This window comes from Motacilla alba, chromosome 1A (assembly GCF_015832195.1).
Source record: "Motacilla alba alba isolate MOTALB_02 chromosome 1A, Motacilla_alba_V1.0_pri, whole genome shotgun sequence".
In the NCBI taxonomy this organism is placed as follows: domain Eukaryota; kingdom Metazoa; phylum Chordata; class Aves; order Passeriformes; family Motacillidae; genus Motacilla; species Motacilla alba.
The window spans coordinates 48,896,725-48,915,843 of record NC_052031.1 but is presented as its reverse complement, the minus strand read 5'-3'; the positions used below and the strand labels follow the sequence as shown (position 1 = coordinate 48,915,843).

At 52.3% G+C, this 19,119-nt stretch overlaps 2 protein-coding genes across 8 annotated transcripts in view; one reads left to right on the top strand and one right to left on the bottom strand.

The window, feature by feature from the left end:
• Nucleotides 1–9,197, top strand: part of SGSM3 (small G protein signaling modulator 3) — a 30,498-nt gene extending 21,301 nt beyond the window's left edge. For all 5 annotated transcript variants that reach the window (XM_038155442.1, XM_038155440.1, XM_038155443.1 and 2 more), the window contains 11 exons: nucleotides 1,754–1,881; nucleotides 2,183–2,338; nucleotides 2,858–2,912; nucleotides 3,336–3,385; nucleotides 4,602–4,754; nucleotides 4,852–4,922; nucleotides 5,238–5,286; nucleotides 5,499–5,584; nucleotides 6,008–6,130; nucleotides 7,518–7,578; nucleotides 7,995–9,197. In XM_038155442.1, coding sequence (XP_038011370.1) covers nucleotides 1,754–1,881; nucleotides 2,183–2,338; nucleotides 2,858–2,912; nucleotides 3,336–3,385; nucleotides 4,602–4,754; nucleotides 4,852–4,922; nucleotides 5,238–5,286; nucleotides 5,499–5,584; nucleotides 6,008–6,130; nucleotides 7,518–7,578; nucleotides 7,995–8,078 — 1,016 coding nt within the window. In that variant the 3' untranslated portion in view covers nucleotides 8,079–9,197. The remainder of the gene's footprint in view (nucleotides 1–1,753; nucleotides 1,882–2,182; nucleotides 2,339–2,857; nucleotides 2,913–3,335; nucleotides 3,386–4,601; nucleotides 4,755–4,851; nucleotides 4,923–5,237; nucleotides 5,287–5,498; nucleotides 5,585–6,007; nucleotides 6,131–7,517; nucleotides 7,579–7,994) is intronic.
• Nucleotides 9,198–10,041: 844 nt separating this feature from the next.
• MRTFA (myocardin related transcription factor A) overlaps nucleotides 10,042–19,119 on the bottom strand; it is a 71,860-nt gene continuing 62,782 nt past the window's right edge. For all 3 annotated transcript variants that reach the window (XM_038155438.1, XM_038155436.1, XM_038155437.1), the window contains exons 10-14: nucleotides 17,979–19,073; nucleotides 16,721–16,858; nucleotides 14,748–14,924; nucleotides 14,312–14,372; nucleotides 10,042–13,874 (exon numbers count right to left, since the gene is read on the bottom strand). In XM_038155438.1, coding sequence (XP_038011366.1) covers nucleotides 13,375–13,874; nucleotides 14,312–14,372; nucleotides 14,748–14,924; nucleotides 16,721–16,858; nucleotides 17,979–19,073 — 1,971 coding nt within the window. In that variant the 3' untranslated portion in view covers nucleotides 10,042–13,374. The remainder of the gene's footprint in view (nucleotides 13,875–14,311; nucleotides 14,373–14,747; nucleotides 14,925–16,720; nucleotides 16,859–17,978; nucleotides 19,074–19,119) is intronic.

The window sequence follows — 19,119 nt, the reverse complement described above, 5'->3', positions numbered from 1 at the left end:
GGGTGTTGAAGTTTGAAAGTGTACATGTTGAGTGCAGAGAGGTGAGTCTAGGGGACATGCCAGCTGCTTTCCTCTGTACCATTCCCACTCTAAGGTGGGAGAGTGTGGAACTTGCTCCCCACGTCTCCTGCTTGTGTTTGGCTAGGATTGATCTGAGTACAGAGGGAAGAGCATGGTGTTTTGGCCAGATGGGACTGAGACAACAGAAAGAAATAATGATCTAGGTAAATGAGAGCAGCCCACAGCGTTAGTGTAGCTGTGGTTTAGTTTCTTCTCTAGTCTTATGCTATTTTAGCAGCATGAAATTTCTGGGAACCCCCGACATCTATGTGCTCACCTATCTATTTTCAGTCTCTGCATCTCTGAATAGTGAGAGTTCTGGCATGCCCTGTACCTACCCCTGGATACAGAGGAGGAGATTTTGTTATTTTTTTATTGCTTGGGCTGGGAGTAACTATGCCCCACAATTTTTATAATTCAGAAGCAAAGTTCAGTTTTCTCTTAAGCTCTGTGTATCTGATATATCTCAATTTAATGTGCAAATAGAAAACAATTATAAAAATAATTTTATATCTAATTTTGTGGTTTTATTTATGTTTCTAAAATTTGGGTCTTTTAAATTAGGATCACATGATTAAGAGATTTTCTTAATCACTTTTCAATTAGCAGAAGCTTAATGTGTATATAGCTGTTGCAGCAGCTGTAGCTCAGGCCACGCTTTATTCATATGGTTTTCTATAATGCTGCTAGAAGATAAGCAGAGTACTAATTTGCTAGCCAATGATTTACTTGGCTCCTGAATAAAAGCTGTATTTGTACAAACATTGGAGATCCATGAAAAAATATGTCAGTTTAAGTGTTAATTTTGTTAATCAAGCTACCACATCTTTAGTATATTATAGAGGAAGCAAATACATATATGAAAGTACACTTTGGATTTAATACAAAAGGATTTTTTTAGAAAAATAAGCAAATGGTTCATTGTTCCCAAACATCATGTACCCAATGTTTAAGGCATTTAGATACATTAACTGTCTAAAGAATCCATCCCATCAGGTATCTTTTTGCATAAAGGTAATAGACATAGGCTGTGTAAACTCCTGGGGGGATTAGTGATAGTGAAAAGATGCTTTGGTAACTTTTACTTTGGGCTCGTGACCATTTCTGTACACCCCAAACATTTGAAGTCTGGCACTTAAGGTGCCAGAAGTCTGCCACTTAAGGTCTCTCATGGCTCTGACTTCATGACTGGCACAGGAAAGTGGGCTGTCTTGGTTTTTCAGATCTTTTCCAAGACTCAGTGAAGAATGTGCTCTCAGCCTGTGAGTTACGCAAGTATCAGAAGTAATTCAACCAAAACCTGATTCCGTTTCAAGAGAATTTCAGTTGAAGGGAATTATTGCAAGTTCCCCAGTCTTGTGTCCCACCTTTCAGCTGACTATATATTGTAGACACTTCTCTAAAGTAGTACCTTGGTATACTGAGTTTCCCAAACAGATCAAAGATGACATATTCCAGTTCCATATGCGGTTTGAAGTATCAGCTCCTTAAAATTTGATGCAATCAAATTGGTATGTACTATTTACACTATTGAATAGATTGGCAGTAAGTACCTGCCTTAGTTTAGGTACTTGTGATGTTAGGCTTTTTTGGTTTCTTCAGAACCAGTAGTTTCTAACAGTAACAAAAAAATACGTACCATGTGCTTGCTTTACTTCCCTTGTCTTCCCTCTGGCTGCATGGGCTCCACCAGGGGATGATGATCTGGAGGCACTGAAAGCCAAGAACATCAAGCAGACAGAGCTGGTGGCTGACCTGCGTGAGGCCATTCTCCAGGTGGCACGGCACTTCCAGTGTGTGGATCCCAAGAACTGCATAATTGTGAGTGGAAACAGCTGGATCTCCACTGCTGTGTGCTCCAGGCATGGGTTTTGAGTGTTCAACACAGGACAGGGCTGTTCAAGTGCTCTTGAAGTGTGGGCTTGAGAAAGAACGTGCCGGGTGTAATGGCTGGAGGGTGAGGCTTGCTTAATCCATCTGTGGTGGAGGGCTGTGCTGAGAGGTTGTCTGCTGTCTAGGAGCAGGAAAAGGTTTGGGAACAGGGGCAGGCAAGCTTTGGCAGATAGCTGAGAGTCACCTGTGGACTTTGATTCCTCTCTGCTCTCATGTGTGTACCTGCCAGGATCTGACCCCAGACTACAGCATGGAGAGCCACCAGCGGGACCACGAGAACTACGTGGCCTGTTCCCGCAACCGGCGCCGCCGAGCCAAGGCACTGCTGGATTTTGAGCGGCACGATGACGACGAGCTGGGCTTCCGCAAGAACGACATCATTACGGTGTGGCAGCCTGGGGACAGGCACTGGGGGGGACAAGCAGACCCAGCTTGTTTGGGATGCTGTGCTACCTCTCCTGCAGGGAAAGAAGGGAGGAGATAAGCTCAGAGCCCAGTTAGGAGCCCAAGAGAAGCAGCTGGTGCTCCTAGGGACTGCCTGGGAATGAGGCAGTGTGTTCCTGTGAGTGTTGTCCTGTGGGTTGTTCTCGCTGCCACCACAAAGTCCTTGTACAGCTGTGCAGAAGATGGATTTGGTCCAACCCAAGTCCCAGTTTAACACTGCACACTGAATCGTAAAAGCATCCATTTGCATTTAACTGTGAGCATCCCATCTAAAATTGGGGAGAAGAGGATGTTTGCAGTAGCTTTGTGCCCTTGAAGGCCCTGGGCTATGTGAGAAGAGAACGTTGGCAAAGCAGTTGAGAAGAAAGCAGTTCCTCATTGTGGACACACAGCCGGACAGCTGTACCCCTCCTGCTGCTGCAACCTCTTCAACTGGTATTTTCCACTCCCTCTTTTTCAGATCATTTCCCAGAAGGATGAGCACTGTTGGGTGGGAGAGCTGAATGGACTGAGAGGTGAGAACAGGATGGGTTGCACTGGGGAGAGTGGGGCCAGATGCAGAGCATCCATTCATCTACAACAACTGCTCTGGCAGCAAAGGCTCTGCCAGGTACCAGAGTATCTGCCAGGGGCAAAGGCAACGTATGAGAGCAGTCGTGCAGCAGTGACCTGGTCACTTCTTGCAAACAGTAGGTTTTGGCTCCATCCTCCTGGCATGGGGTGGTTGGGTGCGTGTCACCACTGCTGCATGTGGGCAGTGTCCTGCAACTGGCTTTCTTGTGCAGCTGCCTTAGTTATTGTGATTTTGAGGCAGCTTGCTTTCTTCTTTGGTGGTAGGCCCTATGAGCTCTGATTTTTTTTTCTCAGCTCCCTCTGGGCTTTGCGTAAGGATTTCTCAGTATCTTTGTCAGGCTCATCTCTTTGTTCACTCTTTGTAGGTTGGTTTCCTGCAAAATTTGTGGAGATCTTGGATGAGCGGAGTAAAGAGGTACTTAAAAACCCCACAAATACTAAAAAACTTCACATTTTAAGAAAGGGTTATGTCATAACTAAAAAAAACACAGTTGAAAAGAGCCATAGATTTCCCTCTTTCAGTCTGTTTGCTTTCTCTAGCCACTGAGTGCTTTGTGATGTGATCAGGCAGCTTATCTTCCTAAAACTGTTTACTTAACTTCCTCATGCTGACCAAGTGGAGAGTGAGGGCCCCAGAGGGCTGCCGAGGCACCTGTGTGAGACGCCTGGGGTTGCAAGGACCCTAGAGATGAGGAAGCAGGGCAGTGTTTCTGTCTGCTCCCAGCTGCCTGTGTTCTTTTACTCCTTTGAGGCTGTACCTATGGATCCTGCTCGTGCTTTGTGACCACGACAGTCAATTCTTCCCAAGCAGCTGTGCCCAAGGGGACAATCTGTCTTAGTTCTTCTTATAGCTGGCAGTGATAGGATGGCACTTTAGCTATAGCAGAGGCTTCAATATGTCTTCAAGATTTAGATACTGTGTATGAGACAAACATCAGCAGCTGTTGACCGCAGCAGTTTTCAGGGGAAGTGGAGAAGGCCTGGTTGTCTCTCTTCTCAGCATTTGGGGAGTGAGGAAGAGCTGAAAGGCTGACCCAAGTCCCCCTAGAGAAGCCTCCAGAGAGATGTCAGTATTGACCTATCGCTTCCTTCCTCCTGTCCCAGGGCTGGCTCCTTAGATGCAGATCACCTCTCTGTGCAGAGAAATGTCCTGCACTGCTGAGTGTTTCTGCTCCTAACTGTGGAAATAGAGAGGATCCCACTTGTAGGAGTGTTAGCACAGTGGCAGCATGATACCTCAGAGTGGTGTTCCCCCTGACCTGGAAATTCCTATTTGGTTCTGTTTGTCTTGACTTTTAGCAGCTTACGGAGTCCCAGAGACCCTCAGTGCAAGTCCCTCTCCACACCTTAGCTCAGTCAGCATCACACCATCACATTCCTATGTGCTGAATGCTTCCGGGGTGGTGCTGGGGTCACTTGTGGGGTCTCCTGGGCACCACCTAAACACAAAGGTCTCAGGAGATCCCCTGCAGTAGCACAGAACATGGGGCCTTATGCAAGAACGTGACAGATAGAGGCGGGGAAGGGGTTCTAGTGGGCACCTGGGAGTGGAATTGGTCTCTGCAGAGGTGTAGGTGAGTGGACCACCTCCATGCCCTGCCCCCTGAGAGCTGGCTCTTCCTGTTCCTCAGTACTCCATCGCTGGAGATGACTCTGTCACAGAGGGAGTGACAGACTTGGTGCGAGGGACACTCTGTCCAGCCTTGAAGTCCATATTTGAACATGGATTAAAGAAGCCATCTCTGCTGGGGGGGGCCTGCCACCCTTGGCTGTTCATTGAAGAGGTGAGATGTCCCAGTTCCTTTTGTGGGGCAGTGTTGCCAGAGGCCTGAGGTGATGGGTTGTAGGGCAGATGTGCTGAGTGTCCCTCTGCTCCTCCAGGCTGCAAGCCGGGAAGTGGAACGGGACTTTGACTCCGTGTATTCTCGCCTCGTGCTCTGCAAGACTTACAGGTTTGTGCCCTGCTCCTCCATGCTCATCAAACTGATGCTGCTCTGCACCTTGGCAAGGCTTATGGTCTGCCCCATGCTCCTGTGGGTGTGGTGTCAGCAGGCTGCTGTGTCTGTGCTGGCTTGGGGCTGGCAATGGCTCTTGTCCCCTCCCCTGGGCCCCTGTGTTTGATTCTGGGTCTGTATCTGGCTCTCGTGGCTCCAGGGGCACCTCTGGGCTCAGCAGTACCACGAGAGCTGTTGGGATATGAAGCAGGAAAGGCCTGCATGTGCTCAGGGTGACTGGAGCTAGCTGGGTCTCTGCTGTGATCTTTACAGGCTTGATGAAGATGGCAAAGTCCTCACTCCAGAGGAGCTGCTTTACCGGGTGAGTGCTGCCCCAAGCTCAGCCAGAGCCCAGCTCCTACTTTGGGGATGTTTCCTCTGGAGATTGTTGGAGGGAGATGCTCCCAGACCTTCCCTTAGCCCCTCTGGTGATAGCAGGGGGCACTGGTGGGGGTGGGTGCTCCAGGGAGGGCTGCATTTGGCTGTGTTGCTGAAGTGGCTGCCCAGCAGTAACCACACCTTCCCTCCCTGCAGGCGGTTCAGGCCGTGAACATGACGCACGATGCTGCACATGCACAGATGGATGTGAAGCTTCGTTCTCTTATCTGTGTTGGACTCAAGTGAGTCATCTGGCCCTGGTACCCTCAGCATTTCGGCTGCAAAGAGCTTGGGAAGGGACAGGGTGGGCTTAAGGGCAGCAGTGGTTTCAATCTTAGGCCACAGCATCATTTCCCCCCCCCTCTCACTGCAGCCACTTGTTCCTTTTCCCCCCCCTCTCACTGCAGCCACTTGTTCCTTTTCCCCCCCCCCTCTCACTGCAGCCACTTGTTCCTTGTGCGTTGTGGTGGCCTGATTCCTAGCTGGAAGAAGGAGTTCCTATTGTATGGGGTGGCTCACACAAGTTTACGGGGTTATCCTGTTCCCACCGGGGACAGGGCTGTGGATGGGGGTCAAGGCTTGGGCAGAAAACAGACTACCCCAGAGGGATGGGGTTTCTCTCCCTGGCTGCAGCTGAGTAGCAAGCCTATACCCCATTGTTGCAGTGAGCAGGTGCTGCATTTGTGGCTAGAGGTGCTGTGCTCAAGCCTGCAGACCGTGGAGAAGTGGTTCCATCCCTGGTCGTTCCTGCGCAGTCCTGGCTGGGTGCAGATCAAATGTGAGCTGAGGTGAGTGTCCCCATGGCATGTCCCCATGCCAGTGTCTGGAATAGATTTCCCCCTCCTCTGCAGGAGGTGGCCTTCACTACAGCTGGGTTTGGGCCCTTTCCAGTAAGTTGCAATGTGGGCTGCCCAGACATCCCAGCCGCAGAGATTTCCTGCTGTGTGCTGAGGCAGCAGGAAATCTCTGGACAATTTATCGTGAGGCACTGTGCCTGCCTGATCCAAGAGCAGAGCTTGGCTGCTGGGGTCCTGTTGTGACAAGCAGGCAGCCTTTGCCTGCCTCCTGCTGTACACCTACTCTGGTGGAGAGTCTGCCTTTTCAACCCCACTGGTCGCCATGTCCTTTGCCAGGCACTCTAAATCTGGGCAGGGAGCAGGGAATGTCCTAAGGAGACAGTTGGACAGTTATTGGCTGGGAAGGAGTCAATCACCACCCTGGTTAGGTGAGGAGGCTGAAAGCAGCTTTAGTGCCTGAGCTTGCACAAGGCAGTCACTTGGAGCCCGGGGCACACATCCCTGGGGCTCCAGACATCCATGCTCCTGGCCCTCCTGCACTCTGCAAAGCCAGGTGAAGTCCCAGGGAGCTGGAAGGCAAATCCCCTGCCAGCACCACTGCTCCAGCCTGGTTCCTGCTGTCACTCAGTGGAAGCTGGCTTTTATGTGCACCACCCAGCTGCCTCAGGCCCCAGTGGGAGCATGTGTAGCCACAGCAGGTCTGTGTGTGCACACTTTGGGGTGTTGCGTTCTCAGCCTGCTGCTGAATGGGAGCTGGTTCTGCCACCTCTGGGCTGCCGTGTCACACAGCGTGGGGGCAGTGCCAGTTGGGCACAGCCAAAGGACCGAGTGGGACTGGTTCCTGTCTTACATCCTCCTTCTCCCAGCCAGCAAGGGAGTGCCCTGTGCCAACCCCTTTGAGCACTTCAGCTCCAGAACACTTCTCTTGCTCCAGGGAGAGGGAGGGCGCTGCAGAACTCTGAGGTGCTGCAGGAAGGGGTCTGCTTTCTGGAGAGGAACCTGCCATCTGCCATTGCCAGCTGCGTGCAGCCCTCAGCCAGGCGTGTCTGCAGTCCCCCAGAGCCCGTGCTGCCCTGTGCTGCTGCACCAGGCTCTGTAGGGGCTGCACGTGAGTCACATCTTCAAGCTCCTTCTTCCAGCCTGGGCCTGGGAGGATGTGAAGCCCAGTGAGGAGGGGGAAACAGGGAATGAGTGACTGCTGCTGTCTTTTCAACACCATCAAATAAGGAATTTTGTCCTTGTAAGCTTAGTGGCATGCCACTAGGACAAGCTGGAGAGACAGTGTATTTGTGTGCCTGGGGCAGCAGTTGTGGGCAAAGGCTGGGAGTGTGGTCTGGGGGGTCCGTTTTAAGATAGCTCTCTTCTGGTTTTGTTGCAGAGTCCTCGGCAAATTTGCTTTCAGCCTCTCTCAGGACTGGGAGCTGCCAATAAAGAGAGAGGTGAGCAGATGGCATCTCTCATTCTTTCACTCAGCCAGGGGCTTCACTTACTGCCTCCTTCTCCCAGCTTTGTGCTTCAGTCCATCATCTGCCTCCTCTGGAGCCACCTCCAGAGGCTGTGGATGGGGCTGTTTTCCAGCAGCTGCAGCAGGAGCTGGGGGGAATGGTGGCAGAGGGGGCTGCCTGCCCTGCCCAGCTGAGGCAGAGGGAAGTGTCAGGCTCCCTTTCCCTGATGCTCTCCAAACCAAAGGTCAGTGCCTCTCCAAAGCCCTGTGCCAGCTGTGCAAAGGTGGGAAGTGCAGGAAGCTGCTCTGCCTGGGTGCCAGAGCCTGGGTATGCTCAGGCTCTGCCCGCAGACACAACCTCTCCTTTTCTGGGTGTGGTGCACTGACCTGTGTCTCTGTGTCATCCTGCAGGAGAAGGAGAAGAAGCCACTGAAGGAAGGGGTGCAGGACATGCTCGTGAAGCACCATCTCTTCAGCTGGGACATAGATGGGTGACCCCTACTCTGCCCCATCCTGGGGACCTTCTCCATGGCCACACTCATCTCCTCCACCCCCCTCATGTCTCACACCCTGCCTTTCCCCACCCCACCCACTTGTATCTTGTGACAAATTCCCCCCTGGGGGCTGCCAAACCACCTGGGACAGATGGAGCAGTGCCAGGAGGCTGAGCTGCAGACCTGAGGGGGTTGATGGTTGAGGGTGATGCTGCAAAGGGACAAGTGTGTTCTGGCTACTAAAAGCAAGTGCCCCTTCCCAGCTTTCCACATCTCTGCCACCCCTATCTTCTGCTTTCCTCAGCCCTGCCTCCCCACCAGTGCCCAGGGGAGCAGCCTGCCTGGAGCCATTGTGCCCTTCCCCACGGGCCAGCAGTGTGGGGATGTGTGTCTGTGGCTGGAGCTGTGGGGAAGCGATGGCCCTTTTGGAGTGGCTTTGATCCATGAGAGCTGGTGCCATTGACAGTTGGCACTGCAGCTGCATGTGGAATTGGGCTGGTGAGAGACTCACTGCTGTACTGGAGCAGGGAGGGCACATCCCCTCCCCATGGCAGCCAAGGGCTCCCCTCTGCTGGGGGACACATGTACAAGTTCCTTTCACCTGGACCTAAGAAGGGGGAACTGGCATCAGTTTCATCCCACTTCCCTGGCACTGGTGTGGGGTGTTGATGGGAGTTGCCCAAATTTACCAGCCTGTTACCACTGTAACAGCCTTAGGGGGATGGTCATTGTCTACTCTGGGAGCAGACAAAAACCACCTCTCCTCTAAACAAGAGTGTTTCATGGTGTCGTTTTAGTCTCGAGATGATTTTTACTGTTAACCAAAAAGCTGTAAATTTACTCCAGGAACATGTATATTTTGGCACTGTTGTAGCTCAGGACAAGGTTTAGGTTGGAGCTGGCTCAGGGAGACTAACTCGTTCTCCTTGCCCTGCAATGGCAACGGGGACGTGGGTCAGGAGTGGAGAATTGCTGCTTTGTGGTGGTGGCTCTGGATACGGAGTCTGTGACTTTCTACTGAAAGCGCTTGTCTGTGAGCACAAACTACTGATGGGATGACACTAGATTCTTACTTTCCTTTATTTGATGGGTTTGTAAATAAAAACTGCATCTTGGGAGAGTGCTGGGCTTTGTGGGTTTTTTTGACAGGGCCAGTACTTGGTTTAATTTTTCCTTTCTGCCATTTGACAATGGTGATCCCATTTCTGTGCTGCCACTGAGGGAGCTCCTTGCATGGAGCAGCAAGGTCAGGCAGCAGCCAGGTCGGAGCAGCAGCAAGGTCAGGCAGCAGCCAGGGCAGAGCCAGTTCTGCTGCCAGCCCTGCCTCACCTCTGTGCCACCAGCCCTAAGAGCAGGTCCACAGCAGAGCCTCAGAAAAGCCAGAAATACTGGAAACTATGGGTTGTAAGGACACTGCAGAGGGAGGACCCTTAGGAAAGGCAGAGGGACTAGCAGAAGGCAGGGCAGGGTGGTGGGGACAGCAGTGTTGTCTGTACAAGAAGTGTCTCTGGAAAAAGCAGGTGTAGGCTGAGCTGCAAAGTGATACAGTAACAGGGCACAGGCCCTTGGGAGAACTCTGTTTAGAAGTCCAAGCTTGTGGGAGAGTGGAAGTTGCAGCATATATTCTGATTTGAAAGTGAGTTGTCTTCAGTGAAGGTAATTCCTTTGGAATGTGGCTGCAGAAGGGGCAGTGTCACCTCACCACCACCTGCAGTCCAGACCAGCCTGCTTGGCTGGGGCAGACAAATAGCTGTCCCTGGTAAAACCTGCTTCTGGTTGCAGGGTAGGTAATTTCCGTACACTGAGGGAATCTCCCTGCAGCTGAGAAGGATGAGCCACCACCACTTAAAGCTGCTTTTTTCAGGTTTGAGAAAGACACAGAGGGATCACCCACCCTTAGCTGAAAAAGGCAGAAACGCCCTAAGCCCTCCCACCAGCATAGCAGAGAAGTTTTTGAGAACGTGTCTGTTCAGAATTTTTTTAATAAAATGGTTTTTTTTTCTTCAAATATTTGTAACTGAAAAAATAATTCAATTTAAAGATCCATTCTCTCCCCCATTAACTTGTCACTTTTATCCTTTTCCAGTTGAATTCTCGCTCTGGATCTGATGCCCCAACACCATCCGACTCTGATGGTGTTGATCACCCCTCGCCAGTGGCTGCATAGTGGAAGGGAGAGTGCGTGCTAGTCAAATACACATTACAAACAAGTAGTGGTTACAGCAGAAAGATTCAGGATTACATTCAAGGTAGAGGCAGAACATCAGACTTCGTTTTTCCCAATGGGTGCAAAAATGTATGTCCAGGGGAATACCTCTTCCAACAAAGAACTATTGAACTATTATTCAAAGAAATAATAGTAAGAAAGCAGAGAACTGGGCAAGCCTGCTCTGGGCACTGCTTGGGGAAAAGACTTTCTAATGTTTTCAGGGCTGAGGCACCACCTTCCCCTCTGCCCACAGGCACAGGGTTAGCACTCGCTCTCCTGGCAGAAGCCCTCCTGAGAAGCAGAGGGGCTCCTCAGGACATGAGGCGCATGGTTCTGTATCCTCTGGGCTCCATGAAGCTTTTCAGCCAATGCAAGTATGTTGGGCAAAGTCAGGGTCATTAAATTTCTACAGTTTCACACCTGATGGTGGATGGGTGAAGGTGAAAGGGAGCAGCTGTGAGCTCAGCCTTCCACCAGCAATTCTAGGAAGGGCTACACTGCTATCAGGTATCTCTCTGCCAATCACTGGAGTACCTGGCTCAGGGCAAGGAACCAGGGCTGGGTAAGGCCAGGACTGCAGCTGGAGTGCTCCCATCTTCCTCTAGGAGCTCACTGCACTTTACTGATCATTTCCTTCTTTCTTTAATAGCTGCAGAATTGTAATTATTTGTACCAAAGAAATCACACAGCTGGTTTTTGTGGGGGCTACTACAATTATGGGCTGAAGAACCTGATTTTGCTTAAGTCTGACAAACAGGCAGCCTCACATTTTCCCCCTAGCATCTTGGAGATCCTCCCACTCTCCCCATACTTTCCTCCTTAGAAACTCCTTGCCTCTTACCCCCACAGCTGGGCAGCTGCCTGGGCAGAGCTGGAGAAAGGTCTTTAGGTGATTGCTAAGTACTCACTGCTCCCAGTGAGTACCTGGGCTGCACCAGGAGAGAATTCAGGGAGGGCTCAGGAGGAGAAAGGGGGCGCTCACTAGACTCTTTTATTCTGATTTTTAGGATGTGACACTAGCTTGAGGAATAAAAAGCCTCTGGGGAAGGGGGATGGTGTCCTCCCCAACCCAGACACTGAGGGAGGCAGGTAAGAGGCTCCAACTTGTTTACAGCTCAGGGCCAGAGGAGAGAGGAGGAGAAAGAAAGGAAGCTGCCAGCAGGCTCCCCCTGCTAATGATTAAGAAAGTGACTCCCCATGCAGTTAACAAGCAAAGGGCTCAGGAAAGCAGGAGTATCTCCCAGCTGCAAACAGGCATGACCCCACCCAGCTGCCAGTTCAGTGGCTGAGGGAGAACACATTGTGCAGGGTTGGCATTTACCTGCCTCACCATGGAGCAGAGGTACCAGCACCCCTGTGGCACAGCCTCTCCCTGGGAAGAGGACCAGGTACAAAAGTTGCAGGGAAGCAGCACATGGCTCACAGCTACCCCTCTCCAGCAGGAAGCTCTGTGGCCCAGCGTGGGGGAAAGGTGGGGACAGTATCCTCAAGGAGATACTGAGAAGGATGGCAGTTGATCCTTCCACTGCCTGAGCAGGTCAGTACCTCAGTCTGCATGACTTCAGAAGCCACAGCTTCCCCCCAGGCTTCCCCTCAGCCGCAGGCAGCCTGGGCCCAGCTCAGGGCCGAAGCAGGGACAGCCTTGTGGTGAGGTGGCCACGTCCACGTAAGCCATGCCCCACCTGCTCAGTGTGGCCATGAGTTACTACTGACACGGGAATTCTAAAGTAACAGCATAAGAGTGAGCCACAGACCTGGTGCTCCACCACAGAGCCCTGCCCAAGGAATAGCATCGTCATGGCTCTGAGGTCCTGGGAGCTTGTCCACCCACTCCTCAGTCCGCAGCCACCCCAAGGCACCAGCCTGGGGCCCTGCAGGGACACAGGGCAGCAGCTCAAAGTAAGCAGCCATTTACTTTTGCCTTTTACCCTGTGGGACTGGAGGGAGGAAGAGCAGAGGTCAGCTGTCCAATACTTGCTTTCAGGCTCCTCCCCAAAAAGGGGCCCTCACAGTCACTGAGCCAGGACCTGCACTGTGCCACACAACACCACTCTTGCAGTCCCACTTCCCTTTCCTTGCCTATGGGGTCCAACATCCATTCCCAGCTGCTGCTTTCCACTGGGGCACGTGCTACAGTGAGGCACCAACACAGTGAAGGCAGAGACAGATTGCACATGGCCCCCAATGATATGTTACTGATTGCCAGCTGTGCCCCTCACCTGCTCCCCAGGACGCGCTGGTGCTTTCGTGTCCCTGCCCAGGCTCACTCCCCTGCTCACCTGGGGATGTCATGAGTGCAGTGGGAGCTGGGGGCAATGGGCTGTGCCTGACAGCAGTTTTAACATATAAGGACCTGATTTTAGCACCTTAAAAAACTGTTCTGCAGCCCAAAGTGAGTGAAGCTAGCAGGCGGGCCTCTGCCAAGCTCAGCAATATTTGGGAAACCAGCTTAGACGTTACCAGGTTGGTGGGGAGCCCTGGTTCCCTTTGGCTACATTTAGAGAAGGTGCCTGTTCTGCCCAGCTCCTCCCAGCCCTGCGGCAGATCAGACCCTCCCCTGAGAGATGGCAGGTGGTGCAGAGGGCAGCTGCTCTGGGCCCCAACCAGCCTTCCTGCCTTTGTGTCCTGCTCCAGAGGTAGAATCCCCTTCCACAACCGTTAAGAAAAACCGTGCTGGGGCAGCACGACCCCCTTTATCTGCCAATCCCAGGAAGGCGCAGAGTGCTGCTTCTGGAAACACCTCAGGCCCAGTCATGCTCTGTCCCACGTGAGGGAACAATGTGCTGCCATTGCTCCTGCCCGGAGGAACAGGGGCTGCTGCCTCTGCTCTCACCCCAGCTGGGCCAGGCTGTGTGGAGTGGGCAGGAGGTCACCAGCCCCACAACTCCTCTTGCCCCTTTCCCTCCCCAGCAGCTGTTCTCCCTGCCCTGGCCTGGCCCACTGCCGGCTTCACGCAGGAAGGATACTGTTAGGGGAGGAGTACAAATACTAGGAGCTCTTTCTTTTTTCTTTTTTTGGTTGACTGGCCTCTTCCCTCTGCATGCCTGTGCCCTCCCACTCCCATTCCCTTCAGTCTCTGCTCACAGAATTACAAGCAAGAATCCCAGTGCAGCTGCAGATCGTGTCCATCGAGAAAGTCTGTGGAAAAGAGGCTGGGAGCCGTGGTGCTCAGGGGAGCCAGGCTCATGACAGAACCCCCTGGCAGCTCCAGCCAGTCCATGCTGTCCAAGTTAGCCTCAGCCAGATCCAGGGCTATGCCCCCAGATGGCTCGTGAGCAAAGTGCAATTCCGAGGTGTCCATAGGTGAAGGCGGGTGGTCCAGGATGGCCGAGCTGCTCAGCATCTCACTGTGGAGGTCATCGATGAGGGACAGGGGCTCCGGCCCATCGTGGCCTGCCGTCAGCAGCGGGAGGCCGGTGCTGCTCTCCAGGAAGTCCTCCAGCCGGCCCACGAGCGCCGGCTGCCCCAGGGACACGGGCACCGCCAGCTCGGAGGAGTGGTGGCTGCTGGGCGGTGGGGAACAGGCCGGGGCCACAGGTGGTTCTTTCCCAGCCGGGGACGACTGATCCTTGAAGTCAGCAGAAATCTCTGTAGAGGGAACAAACAGGCCAGGTAAGGAAAAGGCTGGCTGAACACAAGAAGGATCCCTCCCACCCACCAGGGCCACAGACACCCCCCCAGACTAAGCTATCACTGACCACCAGCTGGGATGAGGAAACATCCTGTGCCTGTGCTTGTCTCGCTACAGGGAATTTTAAGCCCACTTCCTCAAAATCCCATCTCTGTCCAGTATCTCAGAAGTGATGTGCCTGAATCTGATGCAGCAGAGCCATCAAGAATCACAGAATCATATTAAGGCCTGACTGACATCTCCCTCAGTGCCTTAAGGATTACTGCCAGTGCTAAAGGCACTGGAAGGGACACTGGAGAAGAGAGCGAGGCCATGACAGACTGTACCTTCAGTGCTCTGCAAGCCCCAGACTCAGACCCAGGGACTGTGGGAAATGCTGGCTTTGTCTCCTTACCTCCACTTTCGATGAGGATATCAAACAGGTCGTCCATCTGCTGGCTGGAACAGCCATTCTCCTGGGGAGAGCAAATGCAGGATTAGCTTCCTATTTACCAGGGGAACTTCCACCTCCAGAAACACCCTTGGCTGCTGGCTCTCCTCCCTTGCCCCAGGGATGAGGCTGTTTTCTAGCAAGAATGAGCACACCATGACATGGCACCAGAGTCCTCTGTAACCCAGGCTGTTACAGGCTGGGAAAGTACGGTCAGCAACAGCAATGAATGGCTTGGGATTTTTTACCTGTGATTTAGGGTTCGGCCCAAACCCTCCAGAGAAAGGTGCAGTTGTGTCTCCATTCCCTATCACTGGCCCACATCAAGAAACTAAGTAGATTTACAATGGCAACTTTTCATCTGCTCTCCAAAGAAACCAGGGAGAATAACAGCTCTCACCTGGGCCTTTGGCTGTTGCTTCATGGCCTCTTCATAGCCTGGCGGTGGCTCTTTCATTGGGACCGAGGGAACCGGAAGAGGAGGTGGAGGAGTTCCAAAAAGCGGCGTGTGCTGTTGCTGCTCCAGGTCCATCTGGGAGGGGGAAGGCGCAGCAGGAGAGCCAGGCTGCGATGAGGACTGTTTAGAAGGCAGGCAGAAGAGAGAATGAATGCAAATCAGGGGAAAGTCTACATCAACTCCTGTCTCACAGCTGCTCTGAGAGATCATCACCTGTCCCTGTGACCACTGCACAGCAGTCTGAAATGCTCTGCCCACAGCAGCCTGCCTCCTTCCCTGGACTCTGTGCACTATGCCCTGACTGCAGGGGAAGAAGACAAATTTCTTCTTGACTCACAGCTGGAAATCTTTGGTTGATTTTCCAATGCTAAAGCAGCCACATCACAAACCACCTCCTCACTTCTCCTGGACAGGGAGAGCCTCATCTATCCAAGCAATGGATTCCTGCAGCACTTTGGAGGGAAAGGGCATTTCCCTTGTGTGTTCAGCCTACTCTGTGCAATATGTCCAGGGCCTGTCTTCTACCCACCTCCCTCTACAGTGCCTGCTTTGGAGTCACAAGGCAGCTTCACTTAGCAGCAAGTTTCACAGCCTGCTGGTGGGCAGAGAGCACCAGAGCACTCAGCAGCACCAGAGCTCCAAAGGAAACCCCAAGTGTTGCAGGAAGTGGTGCTCATGACTCAGCTTTACCAGATGAATCAGCACATAACTGCCCATAAGTAGGATCAGGCCTTTCCCTCTACAGCAGCTATGCATGACCCGCACAGAAACTTGCTCCCCTAGAGCAGTGAACCCTGGGCAGCAGCTGAATGCCACTTCCAACACGTGCACATATTGATGCCTTTGCCCATCCTGTTTTCCCTGAAAAGCTGCTCCACTGTTCTGTGACCCACAGGTAGAGGGGCGACCCAAGACCAGCTCTGGTGGGGTCCACTCTTCCTGAGAAGGGCTGGAAACCATGGCACAGGCCACTGGGATGTGCTGGGAGGGTACCTTTTTTGACACACTGGTGGGCTGGTTTTACCAGAAGTACCAATTTTCAGTGACTGTGGAAACCATCAGGGAAGAAAGGCTGCAGGTTTGGAGGTGCCGAGAAAGGCAACCTGGTGTAGGCCAGCTGCCCTGTGACCACCTGCAGACCTGGCTTCTGACCCCACAGGGAAGCAAAAGGATTGGAAGAGTCAGTACAGACACCTCTGCAGCACAAAGGCTAAGGAACTCCAAGGAAAAAGGTGCCTTTCTTTACCTTCTCCACTTTCTCCAAGTTCTCAAAGCAAACCAAGGCACTGACTCTTTGCAAAGTAGATTTCTCACTCTAAATATGCTAGAAATTACTTCTGTCTTCATATTCTTTCCAGGAACTGACTCAGAAATGCTCCTCCAAGCTCTAAAAACTCTTAATCATCTTTCTGTAAGTTATCTTAATTACAGTTTAGAGAGACAGCTAAGCAGGCTAGAAAGGGTTGAGATGTACAGCATAGCCTCTTTACAGCCAGCACCTGGAGAGGGTTAAAGGCAGAGATGCTCTCTTTCCCGGAGTATAACACTTCACAAAGTGGTGATTAACTGGCATGCTCAGGGCAGGGGAATGGAAATGACAGCATGCTCAGCAGTACCAGAGACTAAAAGGTCACAGCCCTTTTACCCCTCTGAGCTCACACGCCCCTTCAGCAGCAGCCACACCATCCCCACCACCCTCTCTCCATGCAGCAGCCACCTCTTCTGTTCAGCAGCAGTCCTTCAAGAATCTGGAACACCCCTGTGAATCAAGGCTGCCCACTCCAGCCCCTCGCTGTTTCCAATCCACAGAAAGCACCCACTGGAATGTGGTACATTTGTGCCTAGTGCCTGTGGGTACAAATGCTGGCAGCAGGCAAAGAAAACCAAGGGAGAGAAGTGAGCAGGCAGTGAGCTACCTTAGATTGGTTTGGTCCTCTGGGCTGCTGCTGCTGTTGCTGCTGCTGTTGCTGCTGCTGCGTGGGCTGCTGAGGGGTGTTTGCAGGTACCTGACATGGCAGTTGGCTGGAAGTTTTAGCGGGTGATGATTGTACACTCTGGAAAGAAAAGGGCATCCATAACAGGTTATTCCCCAGACATGACACTGGCACAGGGCTTAGGCTTCTTACAGAATTTATAAGTTTGGTTTTTTCCCACTCTTTATTCTTTATGAATTTCCATCCTTCTCTTTCCCTGAGCAGAGAAATCAGACTGGTTGTGATTGAGAGTCCTAGGAGAGGAGGCAGTACCAGCCTCAATCCCTGGCCTACCCATAACACGCCTCAAGGACTGCCAGACCTGACACAGGAGCTGTGCCCTTGCAAAGCAGCGGGTGGAGCTCAGGTGAGATACTCTGCTGCTGACATCTCACCTGCTATGCAGCAAACACAGCCTGCTCAGTGCCTGTCACTAACGGCAGACACTGCCACTTGCTCTGCAGAAAGTGCAAGAAATGTATCAGCAGAGAACGAGAATTATCTTTGATGTCATAGAAGGTGCTGAGATTTGACTTATGCCATCAAAGTTGGGCATATTTATCCCTTCCTGGAAGGAACACTCGGAACACTTCTGTTAAGTGCTGAGCTCATGCCAGCAGGCAATTCGTAAATCATCTCTGATGAAAGACTCTGTTAACACTGAAATACTGACATGCATTAAAACAAAGAGCAGCCAAAAAGCAAACGATCTGCTCCCAGAGTCTGATTTCACCTCTTGGTAGATAAGATGACCCATCTATCACTCCAACTATGATCTCTACAGTTAAGGACAAGAGGTGAAATACACTCCGCTCATTTTACTACCACGGGCATAGTTGTTAAAAACCAGTGAACTGTGGCAACAAGCCCTTGTAGTCAAAGCCCAAGGTCCTGCCTGACAAAAGACAGAACCGTGTGTTTGGAAGAATGCTGAACAGCCTGTGATGCACAGAGCCAATCATGCATTGCTGTACACAGCTCATCATTGTCAAATTCCAGTCTTTTTGCCAAAGATCTGCTTACACTGCTCTGTTTTACAAAGCCATGATCTACCAACCCCTGCAGTGAGCAACTCAGCCCTTTCAGCATTTACTATACTGAATTTCCACCCTGTGAGGCCATCCTACGGTAACCCGAGTGGGACGAGGAGAGAGAGGAACCCAACTGCCCGCAGCAGCGATGGGATCCGACCCTTGCCTACCTGCAAGGGTGGGCAGCTGCTCCCTGCCATCCCGTGGGGAGAGAGGCCCTGCCTCTCGGCACTCTGCTTGGTCACGGTGAGGACAATGTGGGTCCCTGTGGAGTCAGTGATGAGGGTGGGGGGAGGGGTGCCCTTGATGAGGGCGCTCCCTTGCTGGCCAAGGAAAAGCCGCGGGCTGTGGGACTGGCACGGCGGCTCTGCCTCCTCCTGCTTCACCATCACGGCTTTCTTTGGCACTGGGCTTGGATTCGAAGTGTCCATTTGGCTAGCGGTTGATGCAGGGCTGAATTGGTCTGTTTGGCCACTGGATTGCTTCGCACACTGGCAACTCAGGAAACCATTTTCACTCTTGACCTGGGTGTCAAACGCTCCTGGTTTGGAGGCGAGGGCTGTTCCTTCTCCCGCGGCTGTTGGAGCTGGCTGTGACTGCTGAGAGCGCTTCTCCTGCTCCAGCTGCAGCCTAAGCATCTCCACCAGCTGCTGCTTCTGTTTCAGCATGCGGGTGAGTTCCTCGATCTGCTTGTCCTTCTCCTGCAGCATCTGGTCTTTGTCCCTAACTTCTGCATCTCTGCTGTTACCAGCACCACACCACTCTGACTTGGGTGCCACGTTTATGCTGCAGGAAGTGGACTTGGAGCTTTCTTCCTTCACTAAGAACTGCACTGGAGATGTCTGCAAGGTGAGCTGGGTCAGAGGTGAAGTCACCATCTCTCCAAAGGTATCTCCAGTGCCCGAGTTTTCATCTCCTGTACTCATTTGTGAGCGCTCAGAAGGAGTTGGAGAAACAGGAGGAGTTGAGCCTGTGCTCCCAAACTTCATCACACTGCCACCAGTAACTGTGGCCACAACTACTTCTGCTGGTGCAATGCCAGTGGTGACCAGGGCTGGCCCTGTGCTCAGCCTGGCAGTTGGGAAGGCCACCACCACCTCAGCAGCTTTAGGGAGGACGGCTGCTGTGCTGGGCTTGGGAGTGGGGGTTGTTTGGCCAGCTGCACCATTCTGCTCTTGGTAAGCTCGGAGACGCTCAATCAGGTCCGTCTTTGTGCCTGAGACAGGCAAGGCCCTCAACTTGAGCTCCTGCTTCAGCTCTGCTACCTGATAAGGGGGGAAAATAGAGGGCAACAGTAAGAGAACTTCCAAC